At 42.2% G+C, this 15,473-nt stretch overlaps 1 protein-coding gene across 8 annotated transcripts in view; it reads left to right on the top strand.

Annotated features, from left to right (window-relative positions):
• hydin (HYDIN axonemal central pair apparatus protein) overlaps nt 1–15,473 on the top strand; it is a 981,559-nt gene that overhangs the window by 102,723 nt on the left and 863,363 nt on the right. For all 8 annotated transcript variants that reach the window (XM_072279252.1, XM_072279251.1, XM_072279249.1 and 5 more), the window contains exon 6: nt 10,117–10,316. In XM_072279252.1, the coding sequence (XP_072135353.1) occupies nt 10,117–10,316 (200 nt within the window). The remainder of the gene's footprint in view (nt 1–10,116; nt 10,317–15,473) is intronic.

The following is a 15,473-nucleotide window of genomic DNA, read 5'->3' as shown; positions in this document are numbered from 1 at the left end:
TTTGTACAGATCTGCCTAACAAGCATCGGCAGCATGGAGAATATGCAGATCACGGTGCAAGATAGTATGAATTGCTGATTTGTCATCAGGTTTCGCCTTTTTCCAGTGCACACTCAGCCAGTTCACTGTCTCAAACAGCCTATATTACCACCTGTCACAAGCTGAAACAGAAGAGGAGGAATGGGATAAAATGGGGGTAAGAGGGAGAAAGAAGCTACAACATAAATATCCCTTCCTGAATAGCTCTCTAATCTTTACACTAACAGCACACCTTTCATCTTTCTTCTGTCATTGATCTCTGTTTTCCATGGTTGGAATAAGGTTCATATTGTAATATAATATGGTAAATTCAACCATTTAACTGTGACTCCAAGGAATTCAACTTCATTACCAAAGCACGATGCCTGCATACCGCTATATGATATATTTGACCATCGAACAGTATGGTACACGAGCGGGCTCTTCAGCCCATGATGTTGTGTTGAACTAATTAAACTCATAACTAAATGCTTAATTAATCCCTTCTGGCAATATAATGCCCACATCCTTTCATTCTGTGCACACTCATGTGCCTATCTAAGAGATTATTAAATGCCTCTGGCATACTTACCTCCACTACCACCACTGGGAGTACTTTCCAGGCAACTACCATTCTTTGTGTATGAAAAACCTTCACCCAGATATCTCCTTCCTACTTACTCCCGCCACAAATGCATGCCCTGTAATATTAGACATTTTGACCCTATGAGAAGCTACCAGGAGCCCAGTCTATCTGTGCTTCTCATAATCTTATAAACTTCGAAGACAGCAGTTCCCAAAGTGGGTGACATCACCTGCCAACCTCCCCTCCCCCCAACCCAGAGGCAGTGGGAGTTTCTAAGGGAGTGATAAAGATAAAAGGGGCACCCAGTAGCAAGCAACAGCTGAGGGATTACTAGCTTAGTTTAAGAAATGAATTACTTATTATAAACATTTGATCCTCAGTGCCTCATAATTGATTGCAATGCTAACCCACTGCTCAGTTAGACTTTGCTTGAACTGCGTTATAATTGTTGAAAAGCAATGCAACACTAATGTATTTGGCATCATGAAAAGTCTGGACTGCCAAAGACATGTTATTTCTGGGTCCGGCCTACTGTATTATTGCCATTCACTACTGTAGTACAGTGTTAGCTAGTATGATTCCCATACTCCAATCATGCAGTGATGCAATTCCTATGAATTACGGTATGGCATTCAATGGGGTAAAGTTCAGAATCTGTCATTTTGAATGGTCTTGACCACATTTCTGTAGCCCACGGACCAACCGAGATATCGCTGCCCCACTTTGTCGACCTTCAGGCAGAGAGTCAGATTTTGCCTTTGTTGATCTCAGTGCCTGAGGGTGGACTTAAGGAGCAGGTGATCGACCATGGTTGTTAATGGCAGAAGCAGACCAGGTTGCATGGTAGCATAGTGGTTGGCACAACTCTTTACAAATACAGTCAACCTGGGTTCTATTCCTGCCTGTATGTTCTTCCTGTGACCGTCTGGGTTTCCTCTAGGTGCTCTGGTTTCTTCTCACGGTCCAAAGACGTACCGATTGGTAAGTTAATTGGTCATTGTAAATTGTCCCGTGATTAGACTAGGATTAAATCAGGGGGTTGCTGGGTGGCGCAGCTCGATGGGCTGGAAGGGCCTATTCCATGCTATATTTCAATAAATAAATAATGATGAAAAAGAAGTGTAGACAGTATACTGTGGAGTATCTGAATTATTGATTAATACCAGCTCCAAGCACCAACATCTGTCAATGTGTCTTGTATGAAAAAGCTTTTTCAAGTGAGCCCATGAAACTATCCAGGCTCCTTCAATGTTTTAAGAGACACTGGTGGACACAGCGTAGATGTTCAGCAAAGCGGTCTCCCAGTCTGCGTCGGGTCTCGCCAATATATAAAAGGCCACATCGGGAGCACCAGACGCAGTATATCACCCCAGTCGACTCACAGGTGAAGTGTTGCCTCACCTGGAAGGACTGTTTGGGGCCCTGAATGGTGGTAAGGGAGGAAGTGTAAGGGCATGTGTAGCACTTGTCCCGCTTACACGGATAAGTGCCAGGAGGGAGATCGGTGGGGAGGGATGGGGGGGACGAATGGACAAGGGAGTTGTGTAGGGAGTGATCCCTGCGGAATGCAGAGAGAGGGGGGGAGGGAAAGATGTGCTTAGTGGTGGGATCCCGCTGGAGGTGGCGGAAGTTACGGAGAATAATATGTTGGACCTGGACTCTTGCTGTCCCCCACTTTTCCTTCGCTACATCAATGACTGCATTGGCGCTGCTTCCTGCACGCATGCAGAACTCGTTGACTTTATTAACTTTGCCTCCAACTTTCACCCTGCCCTCAAGTTTACCTGGTCCATTTCCGACACCCCCCTCCCCTTTCTAGGTCTTTCTGTCGCTGTCTCTGGCGACAGCTTATCCGCTAATGTCTACTATAAGCCCACTGACTCTCACAGCTATCTGGACTATTCCTCTTCTCACCCTGTCTCTTGCAAAAACGCCATCCCCTTCTCGCAATTCCTCCGTCTCCGCCGCATCTGCTCTCAGGATGAGGCTTTTCATTCTAGGACGAGGGAGATGTCTTCATTTTTAAAAGAAAGGGGCTTCCCTTCCTCCACTATCAACTCTACTCTTAAACGCATCTCCCCCATTTCACGTACATCTGCTCTCACTCCATCCTCCCACCACCAAACTAGGAATAGGGTTCCCCTGGTCCTCACCTACCACCCCACCAGCCTCCGGGTCCAACATATTATTCTCCGTAACTCTGCCACCTCCAACGGGATCCCACCACTAAGCACATCTTTCCCTACCCCCCCCCCCTGCATTCCGCAGGGATCGCTCCCTACACAACTCCCTTGTCCATTCGTCCCCCCCATCCCTCCCCACCGATCTCCCTCCTGGCACTTATCCGTGTAAGCGGAACAAGTGCTACACATGCCCTTACACTTCCTCCCTTACCACCATTCAGGGCCCCAAACAGTCCTTCCAGGTGAGGCAACACTTCACCTGTGAGTCGACTGGGGTGATATACTGCGTCCGGTGCTCCCGATGTGGCCTTTTATATATTGGCGAGACCCGACGCAGACTGGGAGACCGCTTTGCTGAACATCTACGCTCTGTCCGCCAGAGAAAGCAGGATCTCCCAGTGGCCACACATTTTAATTCCACATCCCATTCCCATTCTGACATGTCTATCCACGGCCTCCTCTACTGTAAAGATGAAGCCACACTCAGGTTGGAGGAACAACACCTTATATTCTGTCTGGGTAGCCTCCAACCTGATGGCATGAACATTGACTTCTCTAACTTCCGCTAGGCCCCACCTCCCCCTCGTACCCCATCTGTTACTTATTTTTATGCACACATTCTTTCTCTCACTCTCCTTTTTCTCCCTCTGTCCCTCTGAATATACCTCTTGCCCGTCCTTTGGGTCCCCCCCCACCCTTGTCTTTCTTCCCGGACCTCCTGTCCCATGATCCTCTCGTATCCCCTTTTGCCAATCACCTGTCCAGCTCTTGGCTCCATCCCTCCCCTTCCTGTCTTCTCCTATCATTTTGGATCTCCTCCTCCCCCTCCAACTTTCAAATCCCTTACTCACTCTTCCTTCAGTTAGTCCTGACGAAGGGTCTCGGCCTGAAACGTCGACTGTACCTCTTCCTACAGATGCTGCCTGGCCTGCTGCGTTCACCAGCAACTTTGATATTGATGTTAAGAATACTATCAGAACAAGCTATTCAAGTGCAAAAAGATTGTTTGTTTTATCGACTACTCAAAAGCATTTGATAAAGTGAAGCACAATAAGTTATTTGAAATATTACAGAAAACTCTCGATCTAGATTCGAAAGACCTCCGCCTAATCAGAAATCTGTACTGGGAACAAACTGCCGCTGCAAGAATAGATGGAGAAGTGAGTCAGTTTACTAAAATCAAGAGAGGTGTTAGACAAGGGTGTGTTTCTCCCCTGATTTATTTAATGTGTACAGTAAAACAATGTTACAAAAAATAGGAGACATCTTGGGAATCAAAGTTGGTGGTGAAAACATCAATAATTTCAGATATGCAGATGACACTGTTTTAATTGCAAGTACGGAGGAAGAACTACAAAACTTAATTGATAGAATTGTAAAAGAAAGTGCAAAAATGTGTCTATCATCAATTGCAAAAAGACAGAATGTATGGTGATATCCAAAAAGAAGGAGAATCCTATCTGCAGGCTGAGAATAAACAGGGAAGACATAAAACAAGTACAGAACTTTTGTTACTTAGGAAGCTGGGTGACGTAAAATGGCAGGTGCGACTTGGACATCAAAAGAAGAATAGGGATGGCAAAAGACACCTTTACGAGAATGAAGAGCATACTGGCCAGTACTAAACTAGGCATGACAATCCGCCTCAGAGTACTGAAATGTTACGTTTATCCAGTTTTTTAGATTATGAAGACACACAGTCCTCTTTTATTGTCATTTAGTAATGCATGCATTAAGAAATGATACATTATTTCCTCCGGTGTGATATCACAAAACACAGGATAGACCAAGACTGGAAAAAACTAACAAAACCACATAATTATAGCATATAGTTACAACAGTGCAACAATACCATAATTTGATGAAGAAGTCCATGAGCACAGTAAAAGTTCAAAGTCTCCCAAATGTCCCACATCTCACGCAGACGGGACAAGGAAGAAAAACTCTCCCTGCCATCCCGACCACGGTCCGACTCTGAGTCATCCGAAAACTTCAAGCTCTGATCAGCTCCCCGACACCGAGTACTGAGCACCATCTCTATCCGAGCGATTCGACCTCCATCTCGGTTGCCAACAGCAGGCAAAGCTGGGGATCTTGAGGCCTTCCCTCGGAAAGATTCCCGACCACGCAATAACGACAGCAGCGAACGAGCGTTTCAGAATTTTTTCCAGATGTTCCTCTGTGCTTTCACGTCTGTCTCCATCAAATCAGAATGGTCCATGGCCCCTACTTAACGGATACAATATCATTTTTCACCGGAGGGCTGCACACGCGCGGCGCGCTGCTTTCTCTCCTCCCGCCGGCTCAGAATGTTGGACAATATCTAGTAACATGAAACGAATTGAAGTAGCAGAGAAGTGGTTTTTGAGGAGGATGCAAAGAATATCATGGATGAAATGAATATCTAGTGAGGATGTCATGAACAGAGCATACACAAAAAGAGAAATAATGTATGAGATCATGAAAAGGCAACGTAACTTCATTGGACATGTGATTAGGAAAGAGGAGTTAGAATGCACGGGAATTATGGGAAAGATTGAAGGGAAGCAAGCAAGAGGAAGACAAAGACAAATGATGATAGAGACAGCAGCCAGAGAACTGGAACTGAATACCAATGAATTGATCCACTTGATCCGAAACAGGAGTATGTGGGCCATGGCAGTCAAAGCTCAAACTGGGCATGGCACCTGATGATGATGATGATGATGAAATAAAATCAAGTCCCATGCTCTCATTTCCTGACTATTTCGAGAGCTTTGTATTAGACCATAAGACTGTAAGATATAGGAGTAGAATTAGGCCATTCAGCCCATCGAGTCTGCTCCGCCATTCCATCACGGCTGATGCTGGATCCCACTCAACCCCATACATCTACCTTCTCACCATGTCCTTAGATGCCCTAACCAATCAGGAAACAATCAACTTAAATATATCCATGGACTTGGTCTCCACTGCAGTCTGTGGCAGAGAATTCCACAGATCCACTACACTCTGGCTAAAAATATTCCTCCTTACCTCTGTTCTAAAGGGTTGCCCCTCAATTTTGAGGCTGTGCCCTCTAGTTCCGGAAGGAGGAATGGTGAACAATTGAGAATGATGAACAGTTTGAACACTTACTGTTGTGCACAGAAGTCAAGTCGATCTCAAAAGAAAACTGCCTGAGATGCTTTTATATGCTTTTTGAAACTGTAACAAAATTCTTTGAAGAATTGAATGCTTCATTCAGTAATCAACACAAGAATATTAGGTATGGCATTTCTTATTTGTCAGAATTATTTGCAGAGTTTAATGAAATCAAACTTAAATTGCAAGGAAATTATATGAATCTTAACAAATCAGTCGTCTCCACATTTCTGTCCAAGTTAACCCTATTTTAAGTGCAACATTGGCTGTCATGACCTCTTCCAATTTCTGAGCCTCTTTGGGAGAGCTGGAAGAAAAAGAAAGAATACCAGATGATGATCTTCATGTATACTCTGCCTACCTGGGTGAGCTACACAAAGACATGTCAGTGAGATTTCATTATCTTCTCTTGATCTAAATTCCAGATTAGGTAATACAGTGCCTTGTTTTATTCTGCACACAACTGTTCTAATGCATGCTATTAGAGTTATTATCATCTTCCTGTCAGATCGAACCAGCCTGGCTATTCTCATCTGATCTCTCTTATTAACAAGACACAGAACTGCTTCACAGAACTGGATGTTTTTTTTTGCTTTTCACAGCATTTTCTGTAAACTCTAGAGACTGTTGTGCATGAAAATTCCAGGAAGTCAGCAGTTTCTGAGATACTTACATTATCTGGTCCTAACAATCATTCCATGGTCAAAGTCACTTGGGTCATATTTCTACCGCATTCTGATGTTTGTTCTGAACAACAACTGAACCTCTTGACCATGTCTGCATGCTTTTATGCTCTGAGTTCATGTCACATGATTGGCTGATTAGATATTTGCAAAAAGAAGCAGGTATACAGGTGTACTTAATAAAGTGGCCTGTGAGTGTAGCAGCCAGCGTAGACTTAGAAAGGAGTGATCCTGCTTGAAAATTTCCAAGGGAGTTTTTGTAATAATGGGAGTTAAAGCTGAGTGTTAAATCATAGGATTAAGCTATAATGGTATATGTCAGACTTGGATATGAACCTTAGGAGAATTCTACTAAAATTTACAGATAATACCAAAATTTAAAAAAAGCTCATCGAAGTATACTGCTGAAATGGGATATAGTTTTAAAATATCAAAGAGAGGTTTTATTGTTCAAACAAAACTTCAAAAAGTGGAATGTAGTTATGTAAGTTCGGGACTAAGCATAGTAAATGAAAGGTGCAACTTTACAGAAGCATTTGATGGTCAACTACAATACTTGGTCTGGATTCCATACCAGAGATTATAATCTCCTGTAAGAATACCTCTTGTTCTGAAGGAGATCTATTCACAGAAACTACTTTGTATTTTGAAATTTTGTTACAGAAGATAAGACCATTAGACATAGGAGTGGAATTAGGCTATTCCTTCATGGCTGATCTCAGATCCCACTCAACCCCATACACCAGCCTTCTCGCCATATCCTTTGATGCCCTGACCAATCGGGAAACTATCAACTTCCACCTTAAATATACCCGTGGACTTTGTCTCCACTACAGTCTGTGGCAGAGCGTTCCACAGATTCACTACTCTGGCTAAAAAAATTCCTCTTTACCTCTGTTCTAAAAGGTTGCCACTCAATTTTGAGGCTGTGGCCCCTAGTTCTGAATAACCCAACCATAGGAAACATCCTCTCTACATCCACCTTATCTAGTCCTTTCAACATCCAGTAGGTTTCAATGAGGACCCCACGCATTCTTTTAAATTCCCGCGAGTCCAGGACCAAAGCTGCCAAAAGCACCTCATATATTAACCCCTTCATTCCCAGAATCTCCTATGGACTATCTCCAATGACAATACATCCCTTCTGAGATGTGGGACCCAAAACTGTTGACAGTACTCCAGTGCAGCCTCATTAGAGTCTTATAAGACTTCAGCATTATCTTCTTGCTTTTATATTGTGTTCCCCTTGAAGTAAATGCCAACATTGCATTAGCATTCTTTACCATAGACTCAATCTGTAAATTAACCTTCTGGGAGTCTTGCACGAGGACTCGTAAGTCCCTCTGCACCTCTGATGTTTGAACTATCTGCTCATTTAGATAATAGTCCACACTATTATTTCTTTTACCAAAATGCACATTGGAAATCTCCCAACACTGTATTCCATCTGCCACTTTTTTGTCCATTCTTCCAATTTGTCTAAGTCCTGCTGCAATTGCATTGCTTCCTCAGCACTACCTACCCCTCCACCTATGTTTGTATCATTGCAAACTTTGTCACAAAGCCATCAAATCACAAACAAGAGTAAACCTGCAGATGCTGCAAATCTGAGCAACACACACAAAATGCTGGAGGAACTCGGCAGATCAGGCAGCATTTTGTGTGTGTTGCACAAAGCCATCAATTCCATTATCCAAATTATTGACAAACTATGTGAAAAGCAGCAGTCCCAATACTGACCACTGAGGAACACCACTTGTCACTGGCAACCATCCAGAAAAGGCCCCCTTTATTCCCACTTGCTGCCTCCTGGCTGTCAGCCATTCCTCTATTCATGCCAGTGTCTTTCCTGTAATGCCATAGGATTTTATCTTGTTAAGCAGCCTCCTGTGTGGCACCTTATCAAGTGCCTTCTGAAAATCCAAGTAAATGACATCCACTGACTCTCCTTAGTCCATTCACCCTGCTTGTTACTTCCTCGAAGAACAGATTTGTCAGGCAGGATTTCCCTTTACAGAAACCATGCTGACTTTAATTTATTTTATCATCAGTCTCTAAGTTCCCCGAAACCTCATCCCTAATAATAGATTCCAACTTTATTTATAAGCATATAAACGGACAATAATATTAACAAGCTGTGGCCTCATGATCTGTATCTGGAAAAAAAAGGGACAGAGGTTTCCAAACTGGACTTTGTTATAAGCCACTCTTGTTATATGGAGATATATAAAATCAAGTATTTCAGTGGACCTTTAGACTTAACTAGCATTTAAATTTTACAGATCTCAACCAATAAAAGGCAGTGTTCAGTGTGTACAATCCCAGAAATCCTATATGAATGCATTGCTATTGCTGATGAGCTAAGTATGTAATTTATTATGATCAATAAGTTTAATTGCTTCATTAACTTCTTTTGCAGAATATGTTAGTGATCAAACAATGTTAATGTAAAAACTTTGTAAAACTTAATCAATGTGATATCAAAGATTATATGGAATAAAGCACTATCCTCTGGAGTATTCCAAAGGCGTTTATACTCTGTTGCCAAGGATTGATTTTATTTTTAAAAATAACTACCATTAATCTAGAACTATGCATCAGTGCTTAACAGTAATTTAATAGTAATGACCGATAGCATTACCTAACAGTAACACCACAGAATCTTCAAATACGTGGGCCGGGGTTTTCTGATGCTGGGCTTCCCAGTCGAATTGGATCTCAGAAAACTGGAGATACTCAATGGACCAAGTAACTTAATAGACCGGGGCTTATCAACCTCTGGGAGACTGGCTTTCTGCCTCCACTGGGGAGATTTGTTGACAGCTAGCTGATGCTGCTAAGCTATCTGAATAACTGGACTAAGTGTTCTAAATACTTGTTAGAGGTTGCCCCTGATGCTGTATGGCTCTTAAAAGCTATTTCAAATTGCCCTCTTCCAGCATCATATTCCACATCCTATGTAGCAACCTTTACTGACGTCATAGCCTTAGATGTTGATGCCACACATGTCCTAGTCCCAGTGTTTGCTATTCTTTAAATCACATTTCCAAACTGGAGCATAGGTTTCTCTGATTAAAATCAAATATTTGCAATTCAAAATTTATGTCTTCATCTCAACTAGGTTTGTTTCTAACATTAACTAAGTAGCTAAGGTTAATTTTAAGAACTAAGTGCAATCGTCAAACAGGCTGATTACTATAATTTTCATATTTCCAATTAGCAACAGTGGTAAATAGATTAACAATTTAAAGGCATTGTTTAAAAATTCTAAACAGCCCGAGAGCCAGCTTTTACAATGAAGGACTGCCAGTTTATTCCAGTGTACTTTCTTGAAGACTCCGTTACCTTGATCTAAGAACTTTTTATTTATCTGGATAATTTGAAAATGTACTCATTTGAAGAACTGAGAGATCTTGCATGTATTTTATTTTCTGAATTTAACTCTGTTATACTTCTAAATTCCATAACTGGTGTGGATAAAAATTAAATAATCATTTTTGTAACTACTGTTTCATTCCTTCAGGATTATATCCATGAGTTGGTCTGTATAACAGAAAGAGAGAAGTTTCTGGTGCCCGTAAAGGCTATTGGGGCACGTGCTGTGTTGGATTTTCCTGACCAGATCAACTTTTCAGTTTGTCCTGTCAAATACAACACTCAGAGAACTCTTCTGGTTCGGAATGTTGGAAACAGAGAAGCTAAGTTCAACCTGCAGACCAAAACGTAAGAACTGTATATTTGTCCTTATTGGTGGAATAATGCTAAGCAATAGGCACCTCTAAAATAATATTTTTATTAATAATTGAAACAGAAAATGCTGGAAACTCTTGGAAAGTCAGGTAGCAATTGTGACTTTTGTGATTGTGAGGCAGTATATCCTGCTAGAAGGTTATGATAGTAGGTGATTTTAAATTTCCACATATTGACTGGGACTGCCATGCTGTAAAAGGACTAGATAGGATAGAGCTTGTTAAATGTGTTCAGATGAGTTTCCTCAATCAGTATAGAAGTCCCAATGAGAGAGAGTGTGATACTTGGTCTCCTATTAGGGAATGAGATAAGGTAGGTGACAGAAGTTTGTATAGGGGAACATTTTGCATCTAGTGATCATAATGCCATTAGTTTTAAGGTAATTATGGAAAGGGATAGGTCTGGACATCGGGTTGAGATTTTATATTACAATGTTGATGGTATCAGAAAGGATCTGGCAAGTGTGAATTAGGACAGGCTGTTTTCCGGCAAAGGTGTACTTGGTAAGTGGGAGGTCTTCAAAGTGAAATTTTGAGAATACAAAGCTTGTATGTGCCTGTCAGAATAAAGGGCAAAGATAACAGGTTTAGAGAACCTTGATTTTTGAGAGATACTGAGGTATTGGTTGAGAAAGAAAAGGAGGTGCATGGTAGGACCACCTTTTGAAGAGTATAGGAAATGCAAGAAAACACAAGAAAGAAATCAGGTGGGCTAAAAGAAGGTACGAGGTTGCCCTAATACAGGGGTCTCCAACCTTTTTTGCGCTGCCGACCGGTTTAATAGTGATAATATTCTTGCGGACCGGCCGACCAGGGGTGGGGGGGGGGGTAGGGTTGCCAGGGTTGCCAATGGACAAGAGTAGCAGTCAAAAAAAACTTTGTTTACCCTGAGAAAGACTACAATGACCATGAAGCCTTGCGCGGGCACCAGTGCGCATGCGTGACCTGCGCATGTGTGTGCCTGTCGATATTATTTGCAAATCGCTTTTGGCGATTCTGTTCGGTGGGGGGGGGGGGATTATTCACGACCGGAATATTGGTAATAAGGGGCTAATACACTCAATTTCGTTTCTGAAAGGGTTTATCTAACGAATTTTATATTAAACACATAGCGCATATTTTCCTCGCATGAATATAGTGATAAGTCAATCATCAGGGGAGGAGGGGGAGCTTGAAGTAAGTGTTGAGAGAACTTCCAGTAGAAGTGGTAGAGGCAGGTTCGATATTATTTAAAGAAAAATGCATAGGTATATGGACAGGAAAGGAATGGAGGGTTATGGGCTGAGTGCAGGTTGGTGGAACTAGGTGAGAGTAGCGTTCAGCACGGATTAGAAGGGCCGAGATCGCCTGTTTCCGTGCTGTAATTGTTATATGGTTATATAAGTCACTTATCAGTCAATAGCATCATAACGTTTTAAGTAATGTTTGGATATTAAACACACGGCACATATTTTCCCCGTATGAACATATAAAATCATTGCAACACACCAATATCGCTGAATCCGTGGGAGCCCTGGGCTTGTTTTCCTGCAACAAGACGGTCCTATCGAGGGGTGATGGGAGACAGCGATACTCGAAGGGGCTTTCTTATGTCCAGTCTATTCCGCAGTTTAGTTTTCGTTGCATTCATTGCAGAGATATGTTGAAAATGGAAGCAACGTTTTCAGTGCTTTCGTGGCTATCTCAGGATATTTAGCCTTGACTTTGATCCAGAATGCCGGCAGAGATGTTATGTCAAACATACTTTTCAGCCCGCCGGCATTTGCAAGCTCGAGGAGTTGATCTTCTACCCGCGCTGACATGGATGACACGCGGGTAATGACCTCGCATGTGTTCAAGCTCAACACTGGGTGTGACAGGGAACGAGGAAAGATGCAGCTGACTCATATCGCCAAATCATATCGTTTCCTCGCGGCTCGGTAGCAAATGCTCTGCAGCCCGGTGGTTGGGGACCGCTGCCCTAATAGACATGGTGAAGGAGAATCCTAAGGGATTCTACAGATATATTAAGAGCAAAGGGATTGCAAGGAACAAAGCTGGTCCTCTGGAAGATCAGGATGGTAATCCATGTATGGAGCTAAAGGGATGGAGAGATCCTAATTGGATTACAGAGGAGGAACTGTTTGCTGTCTTGAGGCAATTCAGGGTGGACAAATCCAAGGGCCTGACAAGGTGAACTCTCAGATACTGTGGGAGGCAAGCGCAGATATTGCAGAGGCCCTAGCAAAGATATTTAAATCATCCTTAGTGACAAGTGAGGTACCTGAGGATTGGAGGACAGCTAATGTACAAACCCCATTTCCAGAAAAGTTAGGATATTTTCCAAAATGCAATAAAAACAAAAATCTGTGGTATGTTAATTCACATGAACCTTTACCTAACTGACAAAAGTACAAAGAAAAGATTTTCAGTAGTTTTACTGACCAACTTAATTGTATTTTGTAAATATACACAAATTTAGAATTTGATGGCTGCAACACACTCAACAAAAGTTGGGACAGAGTTAAAATAAGATTGAAAAGTGCACAGAATATTCAAGTAACACCGGTTTGGAAGACTCCACATTAAGCAGGCTAATTGGTAGCAGGTGAGGTATCATGACTGGGTATGAAAGTAGCGTCCATCAAAAGGCTCAGTCTTTGCAAGCAAGGATGGGTCGTGGCTCACCCTTTTATGCCAAAATTCATGAGAGAATTGCTAGTCAGTTCAAAAGGCACTGCCTAAGAAACCATCATGCTGCTGTGACAATTATAGCCACCTGGGCTCGGGAGTACTTCGGAAAACCATTGTCACTCAACACAGTCCGTTGCTGCATCCAGAAATGCAACTTGAAACTGTATTACGCAAGGAGGAAGCCATACATCAACTCTATGCAGAAACACTGGCGAGCTCTCTGGGCCCGAGCTCAACTCAGATGGACCGAAAGACTATGGAACTGTGTGCTGTGGTCAGATGAGTCCAAATTTCAGATATTTTTCAGAAAAAATGGGCGTCGAGTTCTCCGTGCCAAAGGTGAAAACGACCATCCAGATTGTTATCAGCGAAAGGTGCAAAAGCCAGCATCTGTGATGGTTTGGGGGTGCATCAGTGCCCCTGGCACGGGTGAGTTGCATGTATGTGAAGGTACTATTGACTCTGAGGCGTATATTAGGATTTTAGAGAGACATATGTTGCCATCAAGGCGACGTCTCTTCCCGGGACGTCCATGCTTATTTCAGCAGGACAATGCCAGACCACATTCTGCATGGGCTACAACAGCACGGCTTTGTAGACACAGAGTGCGTGTGCTTGACTGGTCTGCTGCCAGTCCAGATCCATCTCCTATTGAAAATGTATGGCGCATCATGAAGAGGAGAATCACAGACAATGGAGACCACGGACTGTTGAGCAACTGAAGTCTTATATCAAGCAAGAATGGACAAAATTTCCAAGTGCAAATCTACTACAATTAGTATCCTCAGTTCCAAAACGACTAAGAAGTGTTATTAAAAGGAAAGGTGATGTAACACAATGGTAAACATGCCTCTGTCTCAACTTCTGTTGAGTGTGTTGTAGCCATCAAATTCTAAATTTGTGTATATTTACAAAATACAATTAAGTTGGTCAGTAAAACTATTGAAAATCTTTTTTTTGTACTTTCGTCAGTTAAATAAAAGTTCACGTGAATTAACATATCACAGATTTTCGTTTTTATTGCATTTTGGAAAATATCCCAACTTTTCTGGAAATGGGGTTTGTAGTTCTGTTGTTTAAGAAAGGTTCTAGGAATAAACCAGGAAATTATAGACTGGTGAGCCCGGCATCAGTAATGGGAAAGTTATTGGAAGATATTCTAAGAGATTGGATATATAAGTATTTGGATAGGGAGGGATTGATTACAGATAGTCAACATAGCTTTATGCTAACTAAACTTATAGAGGTTTTTGCGAATGTTACCGAGAACATAGATGAAAACAAGGCAGTGGATGTTATCTACATAGACTTTAGCAAGATCTTGGACAAAGTCCCACATGGGATGTTGCTCAAGAAGGTTCAGTTGCAAGATGAGGTGGTAAATTGGATTAGACATTGGCTTTGTTGGAGAAGCCAGAGAGTGGTAGTAGAGGGCTAGCTCTCTGACTGGAGGCCTGTGATAAGTGGCGTTCCACAGGGATCAGTGCTGGGCCTGTTGCTGTTTGTCATCTGTATTGATGATCTGGATTATAATGTAGTTAACTGGATCAGCAAATTTGTAGATGACATCAAGATGGGGGGTGTAGTGGGCAATGAGGAAGACTACCAAATCTTGACAAATGGGCTGAAAAATGGCAGATGGAATTTAATGCAGAGATTTATGAGGTGCTACACTTTGAGAGGACCAACTAGTGTATGTCTTACACAGTGAGTCGCAGGGCACTGGAGAATGCAGTAGAACAAAGGGATCTGAGAACACAGGTCCATAATTCATTGAAAGTAGTGTCACTGGTAGACGGGTGGTAAAGAAAGCATTTGGCAGATTGGCCTTTATAGATCAAAGTATTGAGTATAGGTGATGGGATGTTATGTGAAGTTGTATAAGACATTGGTGAGGCCTAATTTGGAGTATTTGTGTGCAGTTTTGGTCACCTGTCTACAGGAAAGATGTAAATAAGATTGAAAGAGTACAGAGAAAATTTATAAGGATGTTACCAAGTTATAAGGAAAGATTGAATAAGTTAAAACTTTAGTCCCTAGAAAATAGAAGGTTGAGAGGAGATTTGATAGAGGTATACAAAATTATGAGGGGTATAGATAGGGTAAATGCAAGCAGGCTTTTTCCACTGAGGTTGGATGAGACTACAACTAGAGGTCATAGGTTAGGGGTGAAAGGTGAAATATTTAAGGGGAGCATGAGGGGAAACTTCTTCACTCAGAGGGGAGTGAGAGTGTGGAAAGAGTTGCCAGCGCAAGTGGTGGTTACAATTTTTATTTCAATGTTCAAGAGAAGTTTTGATAGGTACATGGGATGAGAGGGGTATGGAGGGCTATGGTCTCGGAGCAGGTCGATGGGACTGGGCAGTTTAAATGGTTTGGCATGGACTAGATGAGCCAGAGGGCCTGTTTCTATGCTGTAGTTTCCTTTGACTCTATGGCTGTAAGTTTCTGACACCCA

The sequence above is a fragment of the Mobula birostris genome, chromosome 15, assembly GCF_030028105.1.
Source record: "Mobula birostris isolate sMobBir1 chromosome 15, sMobBir1.hap1, whole genome shotgun sequence".
Classification (NCBI taxonomy): Eukaryota; Metazoa; Chordata; class Chondrichthyes; order Myliobatiformes; family Myliobatidae; genus Mobula; species Mobula birostris.
Note: the sequence above shows the minus strand (reverse complement) of the source record. Positions and strands in the feature narration are given on the sequence as shown.